Source organism: Canis lupus, chromosome 15, assembly GCF_011100685.1.
Source record: "Canis lupus familiaris isolate Mischka breed German Shepherd chromosome 15, alternate assembly UU_Cfam_GSD_1.0, whole genome shotgun sequence".
Taxonomy (NCBI): domain Eukaryota; kingdom Metazoa; phylum Chordata; class Mammalia; order Carnivora; family Canidae; genus Canis; species Canis lupus.
In genome coordinates, this window is record NC_049236.1 from 8469859 (window position 1) to 8497527 (window position 27669).

The window sequence follows — 27669 nt, forward strand, 5'->3', positions numbered from 1 at the left end:
ACGGACTGGCCGGCGCTCGGCCCGTCCCTCCACGGGGAGTGGCAGGAGCCCATAAACACGCGAGACTTGAGTTCCCAGACGCGGGCCAATCGAGGAGCCGTCTGCGGGGCCCGGGGGCGGGGCTAAGGAGGGCGGGGTTTGCAGCGGCCGCAGCGTCACCTGACCGCGGGAGGCTCCGCGCGGGGTGGGTGCTGCTCGCTGCAGGCTCGGGGAGTCGCCATGGTGAGTGTCGAGCGGCCGCGGGGCCCGGTCGGCCCTGCCCCCGACCCCTGCGCCCTCCCAGCGCCGCGGAGCCGCGCGGGCGGAGCCGGAGCCCCGCAGGCCGGTCGGGGCCGGGAGCCGCCGGGCTGGGCCTGCGGGACGAGGGCAGGCCGGGGAAGGCCGCGGGCGGGCTGATCCGAGGCCGGGGTGGGCGGTGGCTGCCGGTTCTGAGGCGTGCCTGGGCCTGCGGCCGCCCGTCGCGGGGGTGGGTCCGCCGCGGTGAGGGGCCGGGGGCCGCCCGGAGGTCGCGCCCCGGCCGGCGAGCGTTTCCGGCGTGGCGCCCTCTGGCTGCGCGAGAACCACCTGCCGGAGGGTCGGAGCGGCGCCCTGGTGTTCGGCTCTTCCCCGCGGCGTCCGCCGGCGAGCTGCGGGGCCTGCTTACGGGGGCGTCCCGTGTGGTGCGCGTTGCCCTGACGGAAGGGCGACTTGTTTGCACCGACCCTTGTTGGCCGGCTCCGGGTCGCTCGCTGCAGCGGGCCCCTGGGCTGCGGCCCACACGCCTGCGCCTCCTCAGCGGGGCCGCGTCCTCAGGCGGTGCCCGCGGCCTGTTCGCCTCCCGGGGACCGGCTGCTCCGCGAGCCGCGCTGCGAGGCGGGGCCCCGTGAGGCGCCCGCGGCCGTCAGGGCCGTCCTGCCTCCGCGGGGACTGGGCCCCCGAGAACTCTTACGGTCGGCGGCTGGTGCGAGGACGATGCAGACGTTTGACTAGGATGTGCCTGTTGTGGGCATTCGTGAGGTGACGGTCACGGGGTTCATTTGTTTTTTATTTTTAAAGATTTTAATGTATTTATTCGTGAGAGACACGAAGAGAGGCAGAGACGCAGGCGGAGGGAGAAGCAGGCTCCACGCTGGGAGCCCGACGCGGGACTCGATCCCGGGACCCGGGTCACGCCCTGGGCGGAGGGCGGCGCTGACCGCCGCGCCCCGGGCGCCCCAGTCAGAGTTTTGGCCGCCTGCGCCTCGGCCCTGTGCAGGGTGAGCCCGCTCGAGGCGATGAGCTGGACGCAGCCCCGCGCTCGCGAGCACCTGTGAGAGGAGCCCGGATGCGGACTTGGGCGGGTCGCTCGTCATCCTGGAGTCTCCCCTTTGCGTCTGGAAACAAGTGTTGGCTCCAAGGATCTGGGAGCCGGGTCACTTCAGGCGTCCTGTGGCCTCAATGCGGAGCGTGCCGGGCGCTGGAGCGACGCCGAGAGTGAGGCGGGAGCGGTGCTTGTGGGCCCGGATGTAACTGTGAGGGGCGCTGTGCGGGCGCTGGAGCCCGGGCTGCGGGGCCGGGGACCTGGGAGAAGGGCGCGGTGACGCGATCGCTCCCGCGAGGACCTGCGAGCGACGGAAGCAGAGACCCTCCCGGGGGAGCGGCCGCGGGGTGGCCTTGGTCTCAGGTCATGATCGGGGTCCCGGGGTCGAGCCCCGCGTCGGGCCCCCTGCTCGGGACAGTCTGCTGCTCCTTTTCTCTTCTCCTGCTTGTGCTGTGTCTCAAACAAATTAGCAAAAGTTTGAAAAAAGGAAAAAAAGATTCTCCAAATGGAGAAGAATAAGTGTCGCTAATAGATGAAGCTGGGACAAGTGAATGTTGTTCGTGGCGTGTCCAGCCTAGAATTCCTGGGGAGATGTATTGGCAGATGAAGCTGGAGCCAGGTTAGTGTTCAAATCATATTTTGAAGTTGCCAAGCTCTCATCATCCTAAAGCTCCCTACTTCAATTGCAATCGTGTGCCTTATAATTACAAGAGTAGTACTTAACGTTGAATATGATGAAGTTCTGTATCTGTGAGATTTTCCTCTTACAGTTGACTTACAGCGTGTTGGATTACAGCTACAACCTACCAGTGAGGAGATGGACCAAATAAGTGCTTAGATGGCTGGAGATAATGGCTTGTATCTAAGGGGAGGTATAATAATAGTGACACTTATAAAGTGCTTGATTACTAAGTGCTAGGCATATTCTGAGTTCTATCTGTATCATTTCATTAATTCCTCATAATAGTAATATAAGTACTCTTACTGTCTCTGTTTAATAGAAGAGGAAATGAATACACGTGGTTTGAATGGAGAGCAGTTTTATGAGTGATCCACTCATGGTGGATCACTTTCTCTGAGCCTGACGGCTATGTAGACTTCTTGGGAGTACTGTTTGGCCTGGGTCTCAAGCTCAAGAGAGCCTAATGTTAGTTTGATCTTGATTCTGTAATGTTTCCATTTTTCTCTCATCCATGTAACCTTTAAGTACATTAAGTACAAAGCCGTTTGTAAATGGGGAACTAGTTCCATAAGTAAGCAGACATTGATTACCTGGCTTGTGTTTAATGAGACCATGCAAAAATAAATAAACAAACAAACCATGCTCACAACATTTCTTACTGCTCTTGCTCTATGTGACACTTCCCAGGAAGAACCTCAAGACACTCCCTTAGAATAGCCATATAATGGCTACATTTGTATAATAGCTACATTGCCTTGGGGAGTAATTTCTAAAAATAACATTTCCTTATTATAGTTTTAGTTCATTTGTAGCCTACCTTGTAATAAGTCTGTAGTTTCCTATATTATATGTTTATTTTAAACCCAGCTGATGCAAAATAGAAGAATTCTGCTGAAGTTTTCTTAATAGATCAATGAATCTATTCAGTTTATAAAAAAATTTTTAGGTTTGTAGTCTCTTTGTAACCACAGTTTTATTTGCTGTATTAAGGTTATTATACACCATAGCCAAAAGGTGGAAGCAGGCCAAGTATCTCATCAATAGAAAAATAGATAAAATATGGTATATACCTACGATGGAATATTATTCATCCTTAAAAAGAAAGGAAATTCTGCCATATGCTACAACATGGATGAACCTTGAAGACATAATGCTAAGTTGAAATGGCTAGACACAAAAACATGTAATTCTACTTATATGAGGTACTTAGAGAAGTCAGACTCAGAGAAAGCAAAATGGTTGTTGTGTGGGGTAGCACTAGAGAATGGAGGGTTATTGTTTTATGGGTACAGATTTTCTCTTGGGAAAGATGAAAGACTCCTGAAGATGAATGGTGCTGATGACTGTACAAGAATGTGAATGTGCTTAATGCCATGGAACTGCACATTTGAAAGTAGTTAAAATGGTAAATTGTATGTTATATATATTTTACCATAATAAAAAAGTAATTATAAAAATTTCCTGATGTATCTATATTTATCTCTGAACCTAATGAAGTCCATTGATTCTAATAATTGTTAAATCTGTTGCATCTAGAGATAAAGGGCCAAAAAAATCCAAACCTTAGCTTGGTGTCACTGAATTTCTCAGAGAACCAGTCCAGGATGAATGGTGAATTTCATGAAGTCAGAATCCTCAGATGCTGGGGTTGTCTTTGCCTCTGAGACATTTTAACACTAGTAGTTCTGCTGTATAAATTAAGTTTCCCTTTAAATTTAGTTTAAAAGACGTACGTTTTTCTTTGATATTTGTATATGCTTGTGAAGAAGTGTGGTCATAGGGAAGCACAGGTTACTAGAGTTTGCCATTGGGAAAAAAAAAATAGAGACGCTTGGCATTTATTATTAATTTTTTTCCTCTTTCCAAAATTAGACCAAGAAAAAGTTTTCCATTTTTATAAGTGATTCTGATTCACAATGGTTTTTTTTTTTTTTAAGATTTGTTTATTTTTTTATTTTTTTATTTTTTTTTTTTTTTAAGATTTGTTTATTTATGATAGAGAGAGAGAGGCAGAGACACAGGCAGAGAGAGAAGCAGGCTTCATGCAGGGAACTCGATGTGGGACTCGATCCCGGGACTCCAGGATCACGCCCTGGGCCGAAGGCAGGCGCTAAACCGCTGAGCCACCCAGGGATCCCCTAACTTTTATGTTTATACATAAGTCTTTGCCTTCCTCCTTTCCATCTCATCGTATAGAGGCATCTTACCTTTAGTCATTTTTATTAAGGTGAAATTCATATAAGATTAGCCCGTTTATGTTTTTAAAGATTATTTACTCTAGAGGGAGTGGAGAACAAGTGAGGGGAAGGGCAGAGGGAATCCTCAAGCCGACTCCCCACTGAGCGCAGAGCTTAACTGGGGCTCAGTCCCAGGACCCTGAGGTCATGACCTGAACTGAAATCAAGAGCAGGGCACTTAACCAACTGACCTACCCAGGAGTCCCAAGAGGAACCATTTTAAAGTGAACAATTCAGTAGCAATTAGTAAATTTGCAGTGTTACACAACCACCGTTTCCAGTTCCAAGACATTTTTATCACTCCCAAAGGAAAACCTGTACTCATTAAGCAGTTATTCCCCCACTCTCTCCTCTGGTAACCACAAGTCTACTTTCTTTCTATGGATGATTTGTTTGGGGCGGGGGGAGCATTTCATATGAATGGACTTCAGACCTTACATGGTCTTTTGTGCCTGGCTTCTTTCGCTTAGCATAATGTTTCTTAGTTTCATTCATGTCACGTATATCACTACTTTGACCTTTTTATGATTGAATAATATTCCAATATATATATTTATGTATATGTGTATACTATAACTTAACCATTTGTCTGTTGATTTTTTTTTTAAGATTTTATTTATTTGAAAGAAAGAATCTGCATTTGGAGGGAGGGGCAGAGAGAAGCAGAAGCCCGCTGAGCAGGGAGCTGGATGCGGGCTTGATCCCAGGACCCTGAGTTCATGACCTGAGCTGATGGCAGATGCTTGACCACCTGAGCCACCCAGGCACCCCCATCTGTTGATTCTTTAGTCATTTTTTATTAAATATAAACCTAAACATTCTAAAACCAGCTCATTTCATTCATACACTGAGCATTTATGAAGCATCTGTTATGTGTTAGGCAGTGTGTTGGGTCCTGAGGACATAAAAATGGCCATAATTTGTAATTACAAAATAACACATGCTGCAGTAGAGGTATAAACACGGTGTTTATACATGTAAAGGATCGCGTGGTTAGTTCCGTTTGGTAGATCTAATTAATTTTGCAGGCAGGGTTTTGCTGATAACAAAAAGAAGAGTATCTAGGTATCCATTATAGCTGTAGACCTCTCTACATTAAATGGTAAGGTAGGGACTTGAGGAGAGTACTCCTTGTGGTCTTCTGTCAGTCACTAATAATTTCAGCTATTTTATTTCTTAGTTTTTTAGTCTCGTTGTATATTGTCTGAGAAGGTCAGTGTTTCATAAACTAGTCTAGATGAAAAGTAGTATAGAGCAAAAAAGAGGCTTTTAGAGATTTTGTTTAGGCTATACCTATCACAAGGATTCAGATTGGTTGTATGGCCATGTTCTGTTGTTGGATTCAAACTAACACCATGTTTTTTGGGACCAGCCTGCTACAGGAATGTTGAGTCAGTTTCTGAGAGTAGAGATTCTCTACACATTACTGTTCCCCTTCAGTATTATTATGCTATTAATTTGGGTGACTCGGTATAGCTCTCGGTTCAATAGTTGTCAAAAATAGGGATCCATGGGTGGCACAGCGGTTTGGCGCCTGCCTTTGGCCCAGGGCGCGATCCTGGAGACCCGGGATCGAATCCCACGTCGGGCTCCCGGTGCATGGAGCCTGCTTCTCCCTCTCCTATGTGTGTCTCTCTCTCTCTCTCTCTCTCTCTCTCTGTGACTATCATAAATTAAAAAAAAAATAGTTGTCAAAAATAGATAAATGGGTTTAAGATCTAGGACTGGAATGAGGCTTTTATGAAAGCCTTGGGAAAGGGCTATGGCTAGAACTACAGAAGTAGCAGATTTTTTGGAAGAGAGTGCTAATGAGACATTAATGAAAGTTTTTTGTTGTTGTTGTTGTTTTTTAGCCTACAACACAGCAGTCACCTCAGGATGAGCAGGAAAAGCTCTTGGATGAAGCCATCCAGGCTGTGAAGGTCCAGTCATTCCAGATGAAGAGATGCCTGGTAAGAATGTCAACGTGAGAGGCAAAATTGCAGTCTGTGTGTTTTGCAAGGTTGTATAGCACCACTGCTTCTGCTGAATGTAATCTTCAGTGTCCTCTGTCCCATGTCCCTCAAGCACTGCATGGAGCAATTTCAACAGGGAGCCCTGTTTACTTGCATTTGCATTTATGATTTGGGATTGTCTGTCTTCCCTCTCAGAATAGAAGCCCCACGAGGACAAGAAACCTTACCTTCTATCGCCGTGCCAATATCTGACCTCGGTTACTGGTCTCATTGGTTCTATACCTCAAACCTGAGGAGTACTTGACATAAAATGGGTGCTGAATAAATATTTTTTGAAAGAATGTATTTAAATGCTTTCATTTTGGATTATTCAGCTTTTTTCTATCTTGAAGGCTTTTGTTTTCATCCTGAATGGACATATATTTTTGCAGCAACCAGCTTGAAAATTTCTGTGTTTTCATATTCTAAAAGACAGAGTAGGAGGTAATCTGTGTAGAAACTATAGATTCTCTGCATTAAAACTTAAGAAATAGAACCAAACAGGCTGGTACTTCAAGTTATAAGTTGCTCTGATGATGATGATTTTACCTTTGTAAAGTGCCTCACAATTTCTAAAGCTTAGTGATAAGCTGTTTTAACCAATTGTATGTATTGTATTTTTTTTTTCTTCCAAAAAAAAAAAAAATGTCTTGGCATAGAGAATATGAGTGGGTATGGAACTTGATATTGCTTGTTTTTGTCTCTTTCTGAGTATGAATATTGCTTCCTGTATCTAAAGGCATTGTCATAATATGTGTTTAGTGGGACACATGGGCATTGTGAGGAGGAAAGTATACTTACAGGGATGGTCATTTCAGACATCTCTGAAGAGTCTTTACCTATGACAAAGTCATTGTCAGGATAGTAACTTGCTTTAAAAGAATTGGTATGCCAGCTCTCTCGATTGCAGGCGCATGTGAATTCATGGCGCTAGTTTCATAATCATTAGGAGTTGAAAAAATTAGTTATGCCAGGAAGTGTGTAGTCTTAGGTACATAAGACTTGCTAAGCTTCACAGTCCTGGTGAGAAACCATGAATCTTTTTCTTTCAGTAGGAAGAAGGCAAGGTGAAACTAAATCTGATTGTTGGGATGCCTGGAAGGCTCAGGGGTTAAGCATCTGCCTTCAGCTCAGGGCGTGATCCTGGAGTCCCAGGATCGAGTACCACATTGGGGTCCCTGCATGGAGCCTGCTTCTCCCTCTGCCCATGTCTCTGCCCCTCTCTCTCTCTCTCTCTCTCTCTCTCTCTGCATCTCTCATGAATAAATAAATAAACTCTTAAAAAAACAACAAAAAAACCTGACATGTGATTAAAATAATTTAAGTTCTGTATACTGTGTAACAAATCCAAGTTATATCTTTATTTAAATTAAACATTCCCCTCCATTCTCTTGGTATTTCTGTAGGACAAAAACAAGCTTATGGATGCTCTGAAACATGCTTCTAATATGCTTGGTGAACTCCGGACTTCTATGTTATCACCAAAGAGCTACTATGAACTTTGTATCTTTTGAATGTTGAGGATTGACCATTTTGATCGTACTTTTTTTTTCTTGATAAGGCCATATTTTGTTTTTTCCTTGTTGCGTTTTTCTGGTGTTACATTATTTTTCATTGTCTTAACTAAATAGTACTCCATGTAGATTTTGTAAGCGAGGAAAAAGAAAGACTTAATATCAGAAACCCTTTATGCTTAAATTTCTTTGTTGTTGTATTTCAATTTTTAGTTCCTTCATGAGGGGTATTGAGGCTGTTAGGCAGTTGGTTCTTTAATGCTTAGACATTGTCATGCATGACTCAAATGAAAATGAATTCAATGATTTGCCATTTCAAAACCCTCTAGTAGTCTGATGGGCATTCCTTGTTTTTACTGCTTTGCTTTACCAGACATCTTTTAAAAACCTTATTTTATCTTTTTTGCATTTTATTTTATTTATTTTTTAAGTTTTTATTTTAATCACCTGGTGTTCAACAAGTGCCCTCCCTTAATCACCATCACCTATTTCACCCATCCCCCCACCCCTGTCCCCTCTGGTAACCATCAGTTCTCTGTAGTTAAGAGTCTGTTTCTTGGTTTGTCTGTCTCTTTTTTCTTTTTGCTCATTTGTTTTGAGTGAATAAAAACCCTTATTTTAAAATAAGGAAAGCCCAACTGAAATTCTATCTTCATTTAAGGTATCTGCCCAATAGTTTAATGACTCCCAACAAATTCCAGAGTATTGCTTACGTTGGCTTGGCTTTATGTCAGTCCTTAATCGTAATTAAAAGATATGGCTATTTCTGATGAACTACACTACTTGGAGGTCTACCTGACAGATGAATTTGCTAAAGGAAGAAAAGTGGCAGATCTCTATGAACTTGTACAGTATGCTGGAAACATTATCCCAAGGCTGTAAGTAACTGAGAATCTGAGGGCTTTTATATCTGCATTTTCCACTTTATGATATAGCCTTTAAACTTTGATTTTTAAAAACCAATTTTAAGGTTATTTAATTTCTTAGCAAATTGAAATTAGCATTTTGGTAGATATTCTGAGTTTTCTTTTAAGGCTTTAAGGTATAATTTTACTTTTTATATAGAAATAGAAAAAGCAGATATACTATTTTGTTTAGTGTTTTGACTACTAGAAAAATTAATATGACATTTAATCTCTTACTAGTATGCTTAAAGATGATAATGATACTTATGTATGTATATGTGTATGTGTGTGCAACATATACTTATATATACACATATATTTGTGTATGTGTGTAAGTATATGTGTAATTTGTATATAAATATATGTACAGATTGGGGAGAGGGTTAGTGAGTGGTTGCATTTTAAATTAGATATATTTTCATTGTAGAATGGAATGTAGAATGGTCCATCTTGCTTTAATATGTTTGGGTTCAATATGTTTGTACATAATCAAATTCTTGACTTGAGTCTGTTATTTATTTATGAATATTTTAATCCAATGTTTCCTCATAATTCCCCTAGTTACCTGTTGATCACAGTTGGAGTTGTATATGTCAAGTCATTTCCTCAGTCCAGGAAAGATATCTTAAAAGATTTGGTAGAAATGTGTCGTGGTGTGCAGCATCCCTTAAGAGGTTTATTTCTTCGAAACTATCTTCTTCAGTGTACCAGAAACATCTTACCTGATGAAGGAGAGCCAACAGAGTAAGTGATTTTCTTTTCTTTTCTTTTTTTTTTTTTTTTTTTTGTGATTTTCTTTTTTGATTTAGTTCTACTTTTTTGTTGTAGACTATATAAGAAGTATAGAAAAGTGTATAGAAAAAAACAAACAGTATTTCTCCCACCCACAGGACTTGGGAGAAGTACTACTTCTTTCCTCCCACCAGTACTTGTAACATTTCAGTTGGAGATTTCCTTTGTGATGTAGAATTCTTCAGTATATGTGGTATGATGCAAAATGTACTCTTCTAGGGACACCTGGTGGCTCAGCGCAGGACATGACCCTGGGTCCCGGGATCGAGTCCCACATCGGGCTCCCTGCGTGGAGCCTGCTTCTCCCTCTGCCTGTGTCTGCCTCTCTCTCGGTGTCTCTCATGAATGAATAAATAAATCTTTAAAAAATAAATAAATAAAATAAAAATTATGTCTGGTTTATTAGAACCTGCTTTTTTCATTAAACATACTTTTATGAGTATTTTTCCATTACATTAAGTATTCTTTGAAGATGTGACTTTTTAAATGAGTTATATTTTGAAATTATATTTGTAGTGAAATACTGACAAATGCTTAACTTTTTCCATGAGCTAGCTAATTTTCATATTGTTTTTTGAGTGTGTTATCAATTTTTGTCATTTATGGACTGCTAGATGCCCTGGATAGAAGTGATTTAAGTTATCTGTGAACACAAATTGCATATTAACTCCAAGAGAAAAAAAAAAAGCCTTTGAGAGCCCTGTCTCTTGTGACCAATATTCCAGTATCCACATCCATTTCACTTGTATCCCACAATAAAGATAGATGGTCAACCAGCTGTGGTCTACAACCAACTAGGTGAACTATTTATATGCAGATTTCCTAGATTGAGGACCTTAATTCCTTTTAAGTTTATTTATTTATTTTAAAAAACTTTTTTTTTTTTTTTTTTTTAAAGTAATCTCTACATGCAACATGAGGCTCAAACCCCAGGACCCTGAGATCAAGAGTCGTATGTCCCTACTGATTGAGCCAGTCAGGCACTCATTGTTTAACTTTACTTATTCATTTGTTTCTAAGGTATACAGTTCAGTAATTTCTAGTGTATCTGTATCAATTTCTTTTTAAGAGAAAAAAATATAAAAATTTACCATGCATGTGATAAATGATATAGAAAAGGTAAAAATTTAACAATGCTGAGAAGATAATGAGGTTGTTTTATTATGATTTGACTGTCAATTTTGAGCATTTAATTAGGCAATCATTAAAAAAATTTTTTAAAAAGCCTATATTCCCTGTCCTATGAGATGAAAAATCAGCAGGAAATATATGGTCTCCTCCCTCACAAAGTTTATATTCTAATTGAAAATGTTCAACAATAAAATGATGTAGTTAGGGCATCTGGGTTGCTCAGTCAGTTAAAGATCTACCTTCAGCTCAGGTCATTATCCTGGGATCCTGGGATTGAACCCTGTATCGGGGTCTGTGCTCAGCATGGAGTCCACTTGTCCCTCTCCCTCAGCCCCACCCTTCTATTTGTGCTCTCTTTTTCTCTCTCAAATAAATAAATAAAATCTTTTTTTAAAAATGGTGTAGTTGGGGATCCCTGGGTGACTCAGCAGTTAAGTGCCCACCTTTGGCCCAGGGTGTGATTCTAGAGACCTGGGATCAAGTCCCACGTCCGGCTCCCTACATGGAGCCTGCTCCTCCCTCTGCTTGTGTCTCCGCCCCTCTTTCTGTCTTTCTCTCATGAATAAATAAAATATTTTTGGGGATCCTTGGGTGGCTCAGCGGTTTGGTGCCTGCTTTCAGCCCAGGGCATGATCCTGGAGACCCGGGATCGAGTCCCCACATCGGGCTCCCTGCATGGAGCCTGCTTCTCCCTCTGCCTGTGACTGCCTCTCTCTCTGTCTCTCATGAATAAATAAATAAAACCTTTAAATATATATATATGTATATTTTTTTTAATGGTGTAGTTAGCAGTACGTTATGCGTATCAGGTTTTTTTTAGGCTTTTTGAATTAATAGAGTTGCTCTGAGAAAAGTTGGGCCAAGGTAGGGAATGGGGGAAAGTGTTTTGTTCCTTTATACTTGCACTGTGTCCTCTCCCTGGTATTTTTTTCTCTTGAGTCTGTTTCCCTTGAGGTTGAACACTAAGCCAATGAAGTTGAAAGTCTTTTCTGTAAAGTATCAATGTATTAAAGGGATAAGAAGGAAACGTACAAAGGAGAATGGTAACAATAAGTTGGTCCTATAGTGTAAATAGCAGATGTAAAGATTTTTTCAACTCTCTCTTTGCAGTGAAGAAACAACTGGCGATATCAGTGATTCCATGGATTTTGTACTACTTAACTTTGCGGAGATGAACAAACTCTGGGTGCGAATGCAACATCAGGGACATAGCCGAGATAGAGAAAAAAGAGAACGAGAAAGACAAGAACTGAGAATTTTAGTGGGAACAAATTTGGTGCGCCTCAGTCAGTTGGAAGGTGTAAATGTGGAACGTTACAAACAGGTTTATATCCTTTTACTTGTTACCTTTTCTTACATCATGAGATAAATTTGAAGCCTGATTTTCTTAATTAAAATATTTTTATTAAATATTATTACAGTGGGGATCCCTGGATGGCTCAGTGGATCCTTGCCTTCGGCCCAGGGTGTGATCCTGGAGACCTGGGATCAAGTCCCACATCAGGCTCCCTGCATGGAGACTGCTTCTCCCTCTGCCTGTGTTTCTGCCTCTCTCTCTCTCTGTCTCTCTCATGAATAAATAAATAAATAATCTTAAAAAAAAAAAAAAGGACCAGGTAGTAAATATTTTTGATTTTGCAAGCCTTGTTGTCTGTAACTACTAAACGACAAGTTGTGGCAAAAAGCAACAACAGACAGTATGAAAGTGATTTACAAAAGCAGACATTGAGCTAGATTTGCTCACCCCTGGAAGAGATAATCCAGGATAGTGTCACACATATGTAATGAGTTACTTTTGACAAAAGCATAGTGGTAACCTTTTCAACAAATTTTTCTGAAACAGTTGGACATCTCTGGGCAAACAAGATCCTTGAATGGTGACCCATTCTCGCCATATAGAAAAACTTAAAAAATGGATCAGAGACCTAAATATAAAGCCTAAAACTATGAAACTTCTAGAAGAAAACACAAAGGAAATCCTATAATGTTGGATTAGACAAAGATTTCTTAGGATACAAAAGGCACAAATTATAAAAGAGAAATGAATTTGATAAACGTCTTAAATGACTTTCTAAATAGAAGTCCAGAATTTAATTTTTTTTTTTTTTTTTTTTTTTTTTTTTTTTTATTTATGATAGTCACAGAGAGAGAGAGAGAGAGAGAGGCAGAGACACAGGCAGAGGGAGAAGCAGGCTCCATGCACCGGGAGCCTGATGTGGGACTCGATCCCGGGTCTCCAGGATCGCGCCCTGGGCCAAAGGCAGGCGCCAAACCGCTGCGCCACCCAGGGATCCCCAGAATTTAAATTTTTATTTAAAAATTCCTCTATGAGGGATCCCTGGGTGGTGTAGCGGTTTGGCGCCTGCCTTTGGCCCAGGGCGCGATCCTGGAGACCCGGGATCAAATCCCACGTCGGGCTCCCGGTGCATGGAGCCTGCTTCTCCCTCTGCCTATGTCTGCCTCTCAATCTCTCTCTCTCTCTCTCTCTCTCTCTCTCACTATCATAAAGATTAAAAAAAAAAAAATTCCTCTGTGAAATGTTAAAGTTTCGTTTAAAAACTATGGGTTGGAAAAATCTTAAAGATTCATGGGCACCTGGGTGGCTCAGTGGTTGAGTGTCTGCCTTTGCCTCTGGCCATGATCCCGGGGTCCTGGGATCAAGTCCCATGTCAGGCTCCCCACGGGGAGCCTGCTTCTCCCTCTGCCTCTGCCTCTCTCTCTGTCTCTCATGAATAAATAAATAAAATCTTTTTTTTTTTTTTAAGGAAAAATCTAAAGATTATCAAATTAGTAGCTTAAATGTTATTAGAGGCGTGGCTTAGCATTTAAAAATGTTTTAACTCTTACTCTTTTCTTTTAGATTGTTTTGACTGGCATATTGGAGCAAGTTGTGAATTGCAGGGATGCTTTGGCTCAAGAGTATCTCATGGAGTGTATTATTCAGGTAAGTGAGAACATATATTGCATCTTTTAAAAGGACTCATTTTATCTTAAATAGTTTTGTTTTGAAAAAAAAAAATCTTGATAGAATAAAAAATAAACTGTCCTCGGTGCCTGGGTGGCTCAGTCAGTTGAGTGGCTAACTCCTGATTTTGACTCAGGTCATGATCTGGGGTCCTGGGATTGAGCATGCTGGTCTGGGCTCAGTGAGGAGTCTCCCTCTCCCTCTGCTTCCCTCCCCAGTTGCGGGTTCATGTTCTCTCTCTCAAGTAAATTTTTTTTTTTTTTTTAAGATTTATTGATTTATTCATGAGAGAGACAGAGACACAGGCAAAAGGAGAAGCAGGCTCCTCACAGGGGGTCCGATGCAGGACTTGATCCCAGATCCCGGGGTCACACCCTGAGCAGAAGACAGACAGACGCTCAACCGCTGAGCCACCCAGGCATCCCAAATAAATTTTTGAAAAGAAAAATAAAAAATAAGCTGTCCTGAGTAAAGGATTCTTTTCTCTTACTGATGACTTGGTCTTAGTATTGATGTGTTTTTCCCTCCAAAATGTAGGAAAAGAGTAGCCTCTAAGTTCTCCAGTTCTTGTTAGTTTTAGTTTAGTTGTAGATGTATTTTGGTTAGTGGAATATTTATCTGAGCTTTAAGGAAGCTCAAAAGTAATATATTTGAATTTAGTTGTATAAGATTAAAACAATTATTTCTACAAATATGAACTTTACCATAAGTCCAAAATATAATGTGAAATACATTTACTTGTATCAATTAATTATTATTTGATTTTCAGGTTTTCCCTGATGAATTCCACCTTCAGACTTTGAATCCTTTTCTCCGGGCCTGTGCTGAGTTACACCAAAATGTAAATGTGAAGAACATAATCATTGCTTTAATTGATAGGTAAGTGCTTCCAACACTAGAGGGCAGTGTTCCAACTTGGGACTAATGAATTTAAAACATTTTTGTGAATTGCTTATTTCTTTTACATCTTTTTTATATTAATGATTGTAAAGTAATTACACTTATGAACAGTTTAGTTCTGTAAGTATGAATTTCTTCCAGGTGATTGTCTAGCTTAGGCAGGAGGCATGGAAATACATTTAATTGGCAATGTCCTACAGATCCATTATTTAAATCTTAAAATTCAAAGAATAAAATGTATTTTTTACAATAATGAATGTTACCTTTTAGTGGGAACTGATTTGATTTGGAGTTTTTTGTTTTTTTAACCAAGTAGCTATTAGATGTATGATTAAGAATGTTTAGGTAATCACTCTATTGTCACATTTTTTAAAAGAAGAATTTTGAAGTATTAAATATGTTTAGAAAATTCCCCTTATGTTTGAATTTTACTATTTTAGGCATTCATCTTGGTTAAAAGTATAAAACTTGGCCTTTGATAATGGCTTTAATGAGTACCTGCTTGGCAACCATACTGAGTGCTAGTATATAATATGTGTCCTGCTCGTTTGCTTACACATCATTGACATCGTGAAACCAGGAGCCCAAGTGAAGATATATTTCTGCAAATACCTTTTGTTACATTTTAAATACCTAAGTTATTAAAGTCTGAGAATTTATATGGCACATTCTCCAAATTATCAGTTTAAATCTGGGCAGCAAGAATTATATGCGAATTGGACATATTCTTAATGGAGGCTAGTTAAGATTTATCTTTTGAAGATTTCTCTTTCAAATCATGGCTGTTAAAATACATTTGTCACTAACGAATTTTTATCCCTGTCTACTTGAATAAGCTTCAAAAAATATTGCAAAATCAGGCTGTTGAAAATTATTTATGGGGGGATCCTTGGGTGGCTCAGCAGTTTAGCGCCTGCCTTCGGCCCAGGGCATGATCCTGGAGTCCTGGGATTGAGCCTCGCATCGGGCTCCCTGCTTGGAGCCTGCTTCTCCCTCTGCCTGTGTCTCTGCCTCTCTGTGTGTGTGTGTGTGTCTCATGAATAAACAAACAAAATCTTAAAAAAAAAAAATTATTTATGTATGGTGTAAAATAGAACATATTGTAAGAATACAGTAAAATAAGACATTATTGAAGAAACTGGTTAAAAATGAATTGATCACTTTCTTATACCATACACAGAAGTAAACTCAAAATGAATTAAAGATCTAAATGTGAGACCTAGAACCATAAAAATCCTAGAAGAGAGCAATTTCTCTGACATGGGCCATAGCAACATTTTCTTAGATATGTCTCCTGAGGCAAGGAAAATAAAAACACAAATAAACTATTGGGACTACATCAAAATAAAAAGTTTCTGCACAGTGAAGGGAACAGTCAACAAAACTAAGAGGGAACTTAATGAATAAGAGAAGATATTTGCAAATGACCTATCCACTAAATGATTAGTATCTAAAGTATATAAAGAACTGACCAACTCAACACCCAAAGAGCAAATAATCCAATTTAAAAATTAAAAAAAAATGATCGACTCCATTCCAGTCCTTTTTAAAATCTTTTTTAGTGTTCTAGGAGAAAAACCTTGTAGAAAATATAGAAAAGTATAAAGAACAAAATGTCATCCATGATCCGACTACCTAAATCCCTGTATTTGTTACAGATTGTTTTCTTTTTCAGATTAGCTTTATTTGCTCACCGTGAAGATGGACCTGGAATCCCAGCAGATATTAAACTTTTTGACATATTTTCACAGCAGGTGGCTACAGTAATACAGGTTTGTATGGCTTTTCTCCTAAGTTCTTAAAACTTTGGAACTTCTCAGGAGGTAGACCCTTTTGTGATTGTTTAAAATAAATTCTGTGGTTTTCTAAATATTTCAGTCTAGACAAGACATGCCTTCAGAGGATGTTGTATCTTTACAAGTCTCTCTAATTAATCTTGCTATGAAGTGTTACCCTGATCGTGTGGACTATGTTGATAAAGTTCTAGAAACTACAGTGGAGATATTTAATAAGCTCAACCTTGAACAGTAAGTCAAAGTTACATTTTTATAAAAACCCTCATAAAGCACTTATTTAATTCTAGATTAGTTTTTCTTAATTGCTTTTTGAAATGTTTACATTTGTCTTAAGCATTTGTTAGATTGATAATGCTTGGTATTAATCAGGGCAGAAAGTAACAACCAATATGTTGGTTGTGTACATGATCAAATAGTGGCATTCATGGACTCTTAAGTAGTCTTCATGGACCAGAGTCTCTCCATTTCAGACCCCTTTAATATATGAATACGTTTTCAAACTGGTAAGGGAATTAGCAGTTGACCTTTGAACAATGTGGAGGTTAACCTTCTGCGCAATTGAAGAACTCTGCAACTCCCTAAAATTGACTATTGATAGCCTGTTGTCCAGAAGCCTTACCAGTAAGTTGATTAACACATATTTTGTACATTCCATGTAGTATATACTATATTCTTAAAATCAAGTCAGCTAGAGAAGAGAAAATGTTATTTTAAAAATTACAGGAAGAGAAAATACATTTGTAGTACCATACTATATTTGTAGGAAAACATCCATGAATAAGTTGGCCTGCACAGTTCGAATCCATGTTGTTCATGGGTCAGCTGTGTTTATGTTAAGCAGTATTTTCATAGGAAGTGATTTTCTACAGATGAATAAGTTGTAAAAAAAAAATTAGGAGCATATATATTTTTTTTGTTTTTTTTTTTTAAGGTGAAATTAAATTGGTTTAAAATATCTTTCTATTTTGAGCTTTGTTTTTGATACCATCAAGGAAAGTCCATTTTGTTGCCAATAGTTGGGAGCTTCCTCAACTGTGCTTTCCTAGTCTTTGGCATCCTCTAGTGGCCATTGTGGGCATTTGTGATCCCTTTACCTTTTCCCCAGCAGTCCCCTTATTGTCCCATCCTCCACTGCACGGAGTACTCCGATAAGCTGCTACCTTAAATTCAGCCTGCTTTTCCTAAATCACCAACATCTGATGCAGAAGAAGCAGTTTTTTTCCTATTTTGTGGAGTTGCTAGTTTTGGATGAATTTTTCTCCCTACTGATTTTCATCATGAGTATACATCATTTACTGGGTGCTCAAGAACTTAACTATCACTTAAAATATGTTCCTAAAAATGTCAAATTCTAGACAGTCATTTTAACTCCAGCTATATAACCTGTTCGATGTTATGTCTTATTTTGTATTAATAGAACATTAAGAGATGAGTACATGTTTGTATTTAGATAGGCATCGTTATCTTCTTAGAAGGAAGTCATTGGAGTATTTTGAGGTGATGTAATTCACTTGACCTGTTTCCTTTAACGTGAAAATGAAAATCTTCAAGTTTTTATGCAGTGTATTTGTATATATAGAAAGTTAATTTTACTCATTAAAAGGCTGTTATTTTTCTTTTTTGTAGTATTGCTACCAGTAGTGCAGTTTCAAAAGAGCTCACCAGACTTTTGAAGATACCTGTTGACACTTACAACAATATCTTAACAGTCTTGAAATTAAAACATTTTCACCCACTTTTTGAGTATTTTGACTATGAGTCCAGAAAGAGCATGAGTTGTTATGTGCTTAGTAATGTTCTGGATTATAACACAGAAATTGTCTCTCAAGACCAGGTAAGAGAATACCAACATGCGGTATTAGGAAAACAGAAACAATATAGTAATGATTTTAGACTTTGAGGCAGACATATGAAATGGGAGAAGAGGGTAATTTAATACTAAAAAAGATTACAATGAGTTTATTCATTATATAAATTAGAAATTAGAGGTGTATAAAGAAGAAATTATAAAACTATAATCTGGGCAGCCCCGGTGGCGCAGCGGTTTAGCGCCGCCTGCAGCCCGGGGTGTGATCCTGGAGACTCAGGATCAAGTCCCACATCGGGCTCTCTGGATGGAGCCTGCTTCTCCCTCTGCCTGTGTCTCTGCCTCTCTCTTTGCTCTCTCTGAATGAATAAATAAATAAATCTTTAAAAAAAATAAAAATAAAAAATAAAACTATAATCTGGGATGCCTGGGGGGGCTCGAGTCATGCGTCCGGCTTCCTGCATGGAGCCTGCTTATCCTTCTGCCTGTGTCTCTGCCTCTCTCTGTGTCTCTCATGAATAAATAATTTTTTTAAAAAATCCTAAAAAATATATACATAAAACTATAAGCCCACCAGAAAGAGAATAACTACTATTAGTTAATATTTGGTGTGTGTTTTTCTACTCTTGTCTATATGCACATCAATATACATCAACCTTCTTACAATAAAAGGAATTATGTTTTTAATACAACAAAAGCAAATGAAACTTTAATAGCTAAGAGAAGGTAAAGAGTTTGCTCCTTGGGACTTTACACAACTAGAAACGCTTTGACAGTGACTTTATATGCTGATGGTTTCACTTCAGTGGTTCCTGCATCTCTCATGTTACAGGTGGATTCCATAATGAATTTGGTGTCCACATTGATTCAGGATCAGCCAGATCAGCCCATAGAAGACCCTGATCCAGAAGACTTTGCTGATGAGCAGAGCCTTGTGGGCAGATTCATTCATCTTCTGCGGTCTGAGGACCCGGATCAGCAGTACTTGGTAGGAGTTAACTCAGTTATCACATACTGTCACGGCTCCTAGGTCGAAATTCCATGTAGATGTACCTAAAATGGTCTGAAACAGTTCTGGTCTTACAAGGTTTTGAAAAAGTTGCAGCTGAATAAGAGATTAAGTGATACCCATGGAGTTTGACTTTATATAGAAATGCATAATTGTGAGCTTATGGGAAATATATTGGTTGCTCTAGTTTCTTTGAGGACTTAAGAATTATAGAAAGCCCATCTTCCTTAGTTGAGTGGATAGTACTTCTTCATGTTCATTTTCTTTTTTAACTATGCTCCTTTTATCCAGTTTGTCATAACTTTCTTTATCAGGATAAAACTTAGAGTATAAGCAGCAATCCGTATATTCAATTGTATTTATGTGCCTGAGGTCTGAAAATATAAGTTGACAAATTTAAAAATGTATGAAAAGACTTTAAAATTCAAATTCTTTTTCTTAACCTCTTTTTCCTGGTGAAGAACAATCAGAAGTTTTCCTTTCTTTATCATTAGTCCTCAATAAATCTTTGTGAAATGAATAGGCCTGAGTAGGAATATTGGTGATTGATGCATGATGATTTATTTTAATGGAAGTTAGCACAGATGGCAATCTAATTATTGTTTGGGAAAAGTGTAGTTTAACTTGTTGGATTTGTAGGCTGTTAGATGATGATATGATGGGGAACACTTTCATTTGAGGTTGAGTCCTGACTTTCTCCTGGTGACTTTTTTTGTTGTAGTTGACACTCTTGTATTCCATCACAAGCAGTGTGAAGAAGAATGATTTCTGTCGGCAGTGTGATACTCTTTGACTTGGCTTACTGATAAACATTCTGGGCAGGCCAGCGTCACACTCTGTGCGCTGTGTGTGATCTGTACATAGTGACTGGCTGATTGATTCCCTTATGTTTCTGTGTCTCACATACGTGCCTACGTGTGTTTTCATTTTTTGTTCTGTTCCAAATGTAGTAGTAGGAAGTATCCCTTCCACATGTAGCCAGTTGATTATGCCTGTGCACTGAGAGACCTTTACGGCGAGGATCAGTAGCTCTGACTTCCCCAAGGGAGAATGCATTCGCTTATCTATTATATCAGAGAAATTTTAAAAACCTGGATATGTCACACATTGTATCACACATATTAAAAAGTATTTCATGAATTCTTGCGGTTTTTTTCTGAGACAATATGACGTTTATTTCACAGTGGCTCTTTTAAAGTATATTGCCATTTCCTTTTACCTTAATTGTCTTTTTTCTCCAAATTAGCAGGTAAGACATACCAACAAAATACATATAGCTATTTTGCATTCTAGTAATAGCCAACATTTTCTAAGCCCTGGCACCCTTGCCTTGTGTCAGGTACTAGTAACTCTTCATGTGTATTACTTGATCTTCCCAACAACAAAAGCAAATGAAACTTTAATAGCTAAGAGAAGGTAAAGAATTTGCTCAGGGTCACTCAGGTAAGTAAATGTTAGTAGAAGTCTGTCTTCAGAACCTGCAATCTCTGTCAGAACAGCCGACTTTGTACATATGCATATGAAAATATGTTAACATGTATCTCTGCCTCTGACTGGTCCTGTAACCTTGGGCACATTATGTGGCCTCTTTGAACCTTCTTCATTTGTGAAATAGGGTTACTATCTGTTTTGGTTATGATGTTGGTTTTATTGACTCAGTGCAATAAGAAATGTAAGCATCTACTGTTAAGCCTGGTATAGCAGCAGATGCAATTAAAAATTGTAGCAATAACAATGATTAGAGCCCTCATTTAATTTTATAAATGATTAATCATAGTGCAGGAAAGATTAATGTTTGGGGGGGATTTTTTTTTTGGTCAGATTTTAAACACCGCACGAAAACATTTTGGAGCTGGTGGAAACCAACGGATTCGCTTCACGCTGCCACCTTTGGTGTTTGCAGCCTACCAGCTGGCGTTTCGCTACAAAGAGAATTCTAAAGTGGTGGGTTTACATTTAAGTATGTCACTACTTTTTTTCTTTTTTTTCTTCTTCTTTATGTGTATTTGTTATAGAATATTTCAAATATATACAGAAATAGACTATGGAATAATAAAATTCCAGTTTCAATAGATCAATTCTTTATACATCCTGTGTTAAGTTTTCCTAACCGTAGTGTTGGTAGATTGCATACTAGCTGAGGGATCACAAAAAACACTTAGAAATGAAAGATTAAAACAGTGTAAATTTATGCTAGAAGTTTTTCCGTATTTAAAGATTACTTGGAGACATTGATAAGTTTATTACAAAATTGGCTCAGAGTGCTTTAGTTTAAGAATGATTTTACTTTCTTAGAGTCTCTACCAATTCTAAAGTGATACAGTAATCTCAGCAGAGGTTGCAAGTACATAATAGGTGAGATCTAATTCAAGATAGTTTTGCCTGGCATTGCATAATAACCTCTCTCCAAAAGCCTGAAATTGAATAATTTTATGAATCATGTACTTTTTTTATGCACGTATTCCTTAAGCAAAATCATGGCTTAAATCTTCAATGATGATAGTTTTATAGGAAATCCTTCAATCTGATGTACCTAAAGTTGGACAGTCAAATTAGTGTTTAAAGAATAAAAACTCAGTAGACTTACTTTTCTAATATTGGAGAAACAAGATTTATTCAGTAGACTTGCCAGCATGACATAGCCGGTCAGTTTTTATTATGCCACCTGCTCATTTAGGACTTTTTCCAGCATTCCATGTATAGATTTTGGTGAATGTAACAATAGAAATAGCAGCTAGCATTCACTATGTGCCATATACTGTGCCAAGGATTATCTATATACTTGGATTATTGCATTTAATCCTTACAGCAAGTCTGTGACTATTACCCTCTTTTAAAAAATGAAAAGAACTGATTGCTTTAATAAGAAATTTGAATGGTCAGATATAGATAAAATATTTAACCTCACTGGTAATTACAGCAATGAACCTCTGTTTTAGAAATCAAACTGGTAAAGAGAAAAAATAAAGAAGGTTTGCAATGGCAATGGTATTATGAGAATGCATTCTCACCTAGTAATGGTGGGCATGTGACATACTACAGTCTTTGTATAAAAAACTGGCAATATGGAGAGCCTTAAAAGATCTAATAATTCCACTTCTAAGAATTTATACTAAGTAAATAATTAGGGATTCAAAAAAACCTTGTGTATATGGAACATTAGCATTCGTTGTGGTATTGCAGATTATTTCCAAAAGGAAATATTTAAGTAAATTATGCTATATCCAGTGTGTGGAATATTTTCTAGTCATTAAAGTGATTTCCAGGAACTTAGTATCGTGAGGGAGATTGTTATGACAAAATAAGTGAAGGAAAAGAAGTTTGATGCAAGTATATGCAGTATGAACCCAATTTAACTCATTCGATGAGTTACTATAAAGTAGAAAACAAAACAAGAATAGCGATCCCAGTTATAGTACATTTGCATAGGAAAAAAGATGTTAACATCAGAATGTTATCAGTGATCAATGCTGGGTGGTGGATTTAGGGATGATCTCAGTGTTTAAAATCCATTTGTTTATCTTCCTAATTCTGTCCAGTTGGGGTGTGTTTTGAGTTTCTGATGAGTAAAAACAAAATGCCAAATATTCAAAAATTATACAGCCAGTAACCACAAAGATACTTTGAGAAGTATCTGTGTTTGAGAAGATAGTAGATAGAAGTATCTGTTTGAGAAGATACTGTGCTTGATGGACTTGTGTGCTTCATAAATGAGATGAAGGAGGATAACAGGAGAACCTTGAGCTCAGCGCTCCTGCTTTCCCTGTTTGTTCTATAGAAGCTTCATAAAATGAATATTCGGGAACCCTGGGTGGCGCAGGGTTCTCCCAGGTCCTGGGAGACCCGGGATCGAATCCCACGTAGGGCTCCCGGTGCATGGAGCCTGCTTCTCCCTCTGCCTATGTCTCTGCCTCTCTCTCTCTGTGTGACTATCATAAATAAATAAAAATTAAAAAAAAAAAGAAAATGAATATTCTTGGGCAGCCCAGGTGGCTCAGTGGTTTAGCACCTGCCTTTGGCCCAGGGTGTGATCCTGGAGACCCAGGATCAAATTCCGTGTATCGGGCTCCCTGCATGGGGCCTGCTCCCTCTGCCCGTGTTCTCTGCCCCTCTCTCTCTCTCTCTCTCTCTCTCTCTCTCTCTCTGTATGTGTCTCATGAATAAATGAATAAACTCTTTAAAAAAAAAGAAAATGAATATTCTTGAGCTGGCTCATCTTGAAAGTAAGTAAGGTAATTTAAACTTTTTTCTCTTTTAGGATGACAAATGGGAAAAGAAATGCCAGAAGATTTTTTCATTCGCTCACCAGACTATCAGTGCTTTGATCAAGGCAGAGCTAGCAGAATTACCCTTGAGACTCTTCCTTCAAGGGGCTCTAGCTGCTGGAGAAATTGGTTTTGAAAATCATGAAACGGTAGCATATGAATTTATGTCCCAGGTAATTGTCTTTTCTCCTTTCTGTGTTGTCTGATCAGTTTTGCTGTGTGCAGCCACCTGTTGTAGGTAAGATATAGTGCACGTGGATTTCCTCTTCAGTGAATGTATAACCACCCCTTCCCACCGTCTTGGAACTCCTTAATGCTCTAGTTGCAATGATTGCAGGAAAATGGACCATCCACTAGGGGCTAATGAGATTTAAGATTTCTGGGTGGGTCTTGGTATAAGTGTTTGCTGGAGTGAAAAGCTCCTTTGTTAAATTTAGTTTGGGAACTCTGGGTTAAAGAAAAGTTAAAACAACTCTCTTGCATGAGCTGTGTCTTAGGACTCTCCAAGGGAGGGGTCAACGTGTGAAGGGAGTACAGAGCCTATCACCAAATGGGGTTTTGGTGGGAAGTACTTTAGAAAACACTCCAATAGATGGTGGTAAAGGTTTTTTCTACTTCTTGTTCACCAGGCATTTTCTCTGTATGAAGATGAAATCAGTGATTCCAAAGCACAGCTGGCTGCCATCACCTTGATCATTGGTACTTTTGAGAGGATGAAGTGCTTCAGTGAAGAGAATCATGAACCTTTGAGAACTCAGTGTGCACTTGCTGCATCCAAACTTCTGAAGAAACCCGATCAGGGCCGAGCTGTGAGCACCTGTGCACATCTCTTCTGGTCTGGCAGAAACACAGACAAAAATGGGGAGGAGGTAAGGAGGGAGGTCATTCCCGACCATGCTGCAGGAAGGGGATAGCTGCCATGGCCTTGTGCACTAGAGGTGAAACATCTGGAGGGCTTGGAAGCCTGACAAAGTTGCCTTGTTTATTAAGAGAAATAAAATGGGGGATCCCTGGGTGGCGCAGCGGTTTGGCGCCTGCCTTTGGCCCAGGGCGCGATCCTGGAGTCCCCGGATCGAGTCCCACGTCGGGCTCCCGGTGCATGGAGCCTGCTTCTCCCTCTGCCTATGTCTCTGCCTCTCTCTCTCTCTCTCTCTCTCTCTCTCTCTCTCTCTGTGTCTATCATAAATAAATAAATCTTTAAAACAAAAAGAGAGAAATAAAATGGACAATAATGTATAATGTGTAGAGTTACATCCTATGGTGAAGCGCCACTTTGAGTATATTATAATACAGTAAGTTTATACACTGCTTTTTAAAAAATATACATCTTAAACCCAAAACATTTAATTAATAAATACATAAAATAAATTCTATTTGTAAATTATAGCTGCGTGCTTTAAAAAAAAAAAGAAATGAAGAGATTTAAATTTGTTGTACACCTTAAAAAAGAGCCACTGTAGTGTTGTGTTTATTTCTTGGTGTGAAATGGGACATTTGTAATTCATTAATCTCTTTAATACTCTCCCCCTCCCCCCCCCACCTCACCCTTTTATTCTAGCTTCATGGAGGCAAGAGGGTAATGGAATGCCTAAAGAAAGCTCTGAAAATAGCAAATCAGTGCATGGACCCCTCTTTACAAGTGCAACTTTTTATAGAAATTCTGAACAGATATATCTATTTTTATGAAAAGGAAAATGATGCGGTAAGTAACTGTAATAAAATATTGTTACTGAACTAATATTTTTCTTTCCTGCTCTTCAGAGATTTGATACATAAAAAACTTTATCATCTTGATGCTTTCTTTTTTGTTTACAAGGGTCAGAGTTTGGAGAATGCACCTACTAGTCTCTGTTCATTCTTTAGTATTCTTTGGTTTATAGATGCATCTCTCTAAGGGAAGAACTCATATGTGCAAGAAAATTCTCATCTCTTTTGTTCATGAATATTTTATAATATTCATGGAATATTTTTTAGTCACTGTTTGAAAAAATATATAAATATAGTAGGCTTATTGGTTATCACATAAGTTTAGAATAATTTCTTATATGGGTTACCCTTTTATTTTTTATTTTTATTTTTTTTTAAGATTTTATTTATTTATTCATGAGAGACACAGAGAGAGAAGCAGAGACACACAGGCAGAGGGAGAAGCAGGCTCCAGGCAGGGAGCCCGACGTGGGACTCGATCCCAGGACCCCGGGGTCACACCCTGGGCCGAAGGTGGCACTAAATTGCTGAGCCACCCGGGCTGCCCTGGGTTACCCTTTTAGCACTAATACAGTGTTGGTCAAGATTTATCAGTTAAATAAAAGTTTGCTTTTCTTGTATTGGTACACGATGCTCTATTTTTTGTTAAGTTTTTGGTTTTTTTCTTTTTGTTGTTGTTTTGTCTTTTTTTGGTGAGTTGCCAGTAGTTGTTGCTCGAACCAGGCATCATGTTTTCATCTCTCTTTTTTTATAATTACTTTGATGACTGTTGAGAGTAACACAAGATCCTCAAAAATTCTTACTGAATTATCTTTTTTATATGGTACATGCTAGATTCTGTAACTGTACATGTTCTCTTGTAGGTCACAATTCAAGTTTTGAACCAGCTTATCCAAAAGATTCGTGAAGATCTCCCAAATCTTGAGTCCAGTGAAGAAACAGAGCAGATCAACAAACATTTTCATAACACATTGGAGCATTTGCGTTTGAGGCGGGAATCACCAGAATCTGAGGGTCCAATTTATGAAGGTCTCGTCCTTTGAAAAGGAAACAGGCTCACCCTACTCTTTTCCATGTACATCCAGTAAGGGTTTTATTATACTAGGTTTCCCTTCCATAGATTGTGCCTTTCAGAAATGCTGAGGTAGGTTTCCCGTTCTTACCTGTGATGTGTTTTACCCAGCACCTCCGGACACTCACCTTCAGGACCTTAATAAAGTTATTCACTTCATAAGTGTTCAATCTGTCTTATCACCCCAGGTGGCATGATTGATCTGCTATTTAAAAGTCATGTGGTCTGTAAAAAAAAAAAAAAAAAAAAAAAAAGGAAAGACAAACCACCTCTTAGCTACTAATGAAGCTCTTCTTCCTTTATTCTGTTTTGTTGGTTGTGTAATTTCCTTCATTACTTGGGAGTACTAACCTGAAAGTGTCTGTCTCTTTGTTCTCTAGTCCAATTTGAGAATAATTTAGAGGAAAGGGATACTACATATGTGAAATTCAGCTTGGGCTTTTCCCTAAATGCAAGATAAGGCCATGTGTAAAATTTTCCCTAAAACTAGAATATATTAATGCATGTCTGAGAATTCTAAAACACCATGGTCAATACCAAAAGCTATATTTTGCATATTTGGACTCAGTCATCCATTAAGAACTTATGTTGTCCTCTGGGCATATTTATCCAAATAATTTTGTTCTAAATATTAGTATAAAATAGAAAATTTGTGATCAATATAATTTATGTATAACCTTCATTATTGTAAATTTAGGGGGAAATGCATCGTACAATTATGTTTTTGTTTTTGTTTTTTGTTTTTTTTTTGCACCAGTGGAACAATAAAGTTGCTATTAACAATTTTGGACTTTTACCCTTTTGTACTAAATATGTAGAAGGAGCTAGTAAAATGCCTGTGGAGTTTAATACAAAGACATTGTTGAGTTACAGCACTTGCTTCTTCAAAGGCACCATCTACTCTTCTGTTTAGATCCATTTGCTTTTCTTTGGCCTTATCCTGTTCTCCTCGGCCTGGTGCCTCCACATAAACTTTCAGGAGGCTCACCACCTGTATCTATGATATAATAAATTATCCCAAAACTTAGTGTCTTGAAACAAGCATTTATTTCACCATCTTCTGGGTGAATCTGCAAGCAGCTTGGCTGGTCGTTGTGAAAGTTTGGTTGGGGCTGGCTTCTTAGCTCATTCACATGACGGTTATCTGGAGGCCTCTGTTCCTCTTCTTGTGGGCCTTTAAAAAGGGGCAGCTTGAGTGTCCTCATGATACAGCAGCAGATTCCCCAGAGGGACCCACGCGAGAGGGCTAAGAGGAGGCCACATGCCTTTTTATGACCTGACCTTGGAAGTGACATACTGTTAATTCTGTTAGAAGGGAGTCATTAAGTCTAGCTCATACTCAGTGGTAAGAGGAATTAAGCTGCACACCATGTACGGGAAGTTGCAAACTTATATTTTCAAATGACCACCTCACTTAACACCTCAACATCTGTCCCCCGCCCCTCATTCATAAATGTCTAGCCCTTGTGAAACACTATAATCTGAATGTTTGTGCCCCTCCTGACTCCCATATTCCTATGTTGAAGTCCTAACCCCCAAAGATGATGCTGAGTGGTGGGGTCTTTGAAAGGTGCTTAGGTCTCGAGGGTGGAATCTCATGAATGGGATTAGTGC

General features: G+C 39.2%; 1 protein-coding gene across 2 annotated transcripts; it reads left to right on the forward strand.

The window, feature by feature from the left end:
- The first annotated feature begins 73 nt into the window (after window positions 1-73).
- VPS35 (VPS35 retromer complex component) lies at window positions 74-26838 on the forward strand. Of its 2 annotated transcripts, none has more exons than XM_038557980.1 (17): window positions 74-222; window positions 6052-6150; window positions 7599-7695; window positions 8461-8584; window positions 9173-9355; window positions 11645-11858; window positions 13395-13478; window positions 14269-14378; window positions 16075-16171; window positions 16278-16426; window positions 17822-18029; window positions 18835-18990; window positions 20833-20955; window positions 23270-23449; window positions 23906-24145; window positions 24835-24978; window positions 25847-26838. In XM_038557980.1, the coding sequence occupies exons 1-17, from the start codon at window positions 220-222 to the stop codon at window positions 26024-26026; spliced, it is 2391 nt and encodes a 796-aa protein (XP_038413908.1). In that variant the 5' UTR covers window positions 74-219; the 3' UTR covers window positions 26027-26838. The 2 variants fall into 2 exon arrangements, with proteins under 2 accessions (XP_038413908.1, XP_038413909.1); XM_038557981.1 differs by lacking the exon at window positions 74-222 and adding an exon at window positions 1730-1898.
- The last annotated feature ends 831 nt before the right edge of the window (window positions 26839-27669 follow it).

Excerpts from the sequence above, each read along its gene's own strand:
- VPS35 (XM_038557980.1), top strand. Across the intron at positions 6,151-7,598 it reads TCCAGATGAAGAGATGCCTG|GACAAAAACAAGCTTATGGA; the intron begins GTAAGAATGTCA and ends GTATTTCTGTAG. Across the intron at positions 7,696-8,460 it reads AAAGAGCTACTATGAACTTT|ATATGGCTATTTCTGATGAA; the intron begins GTATCTTTTGAA and ends CGTAATTAAAAG.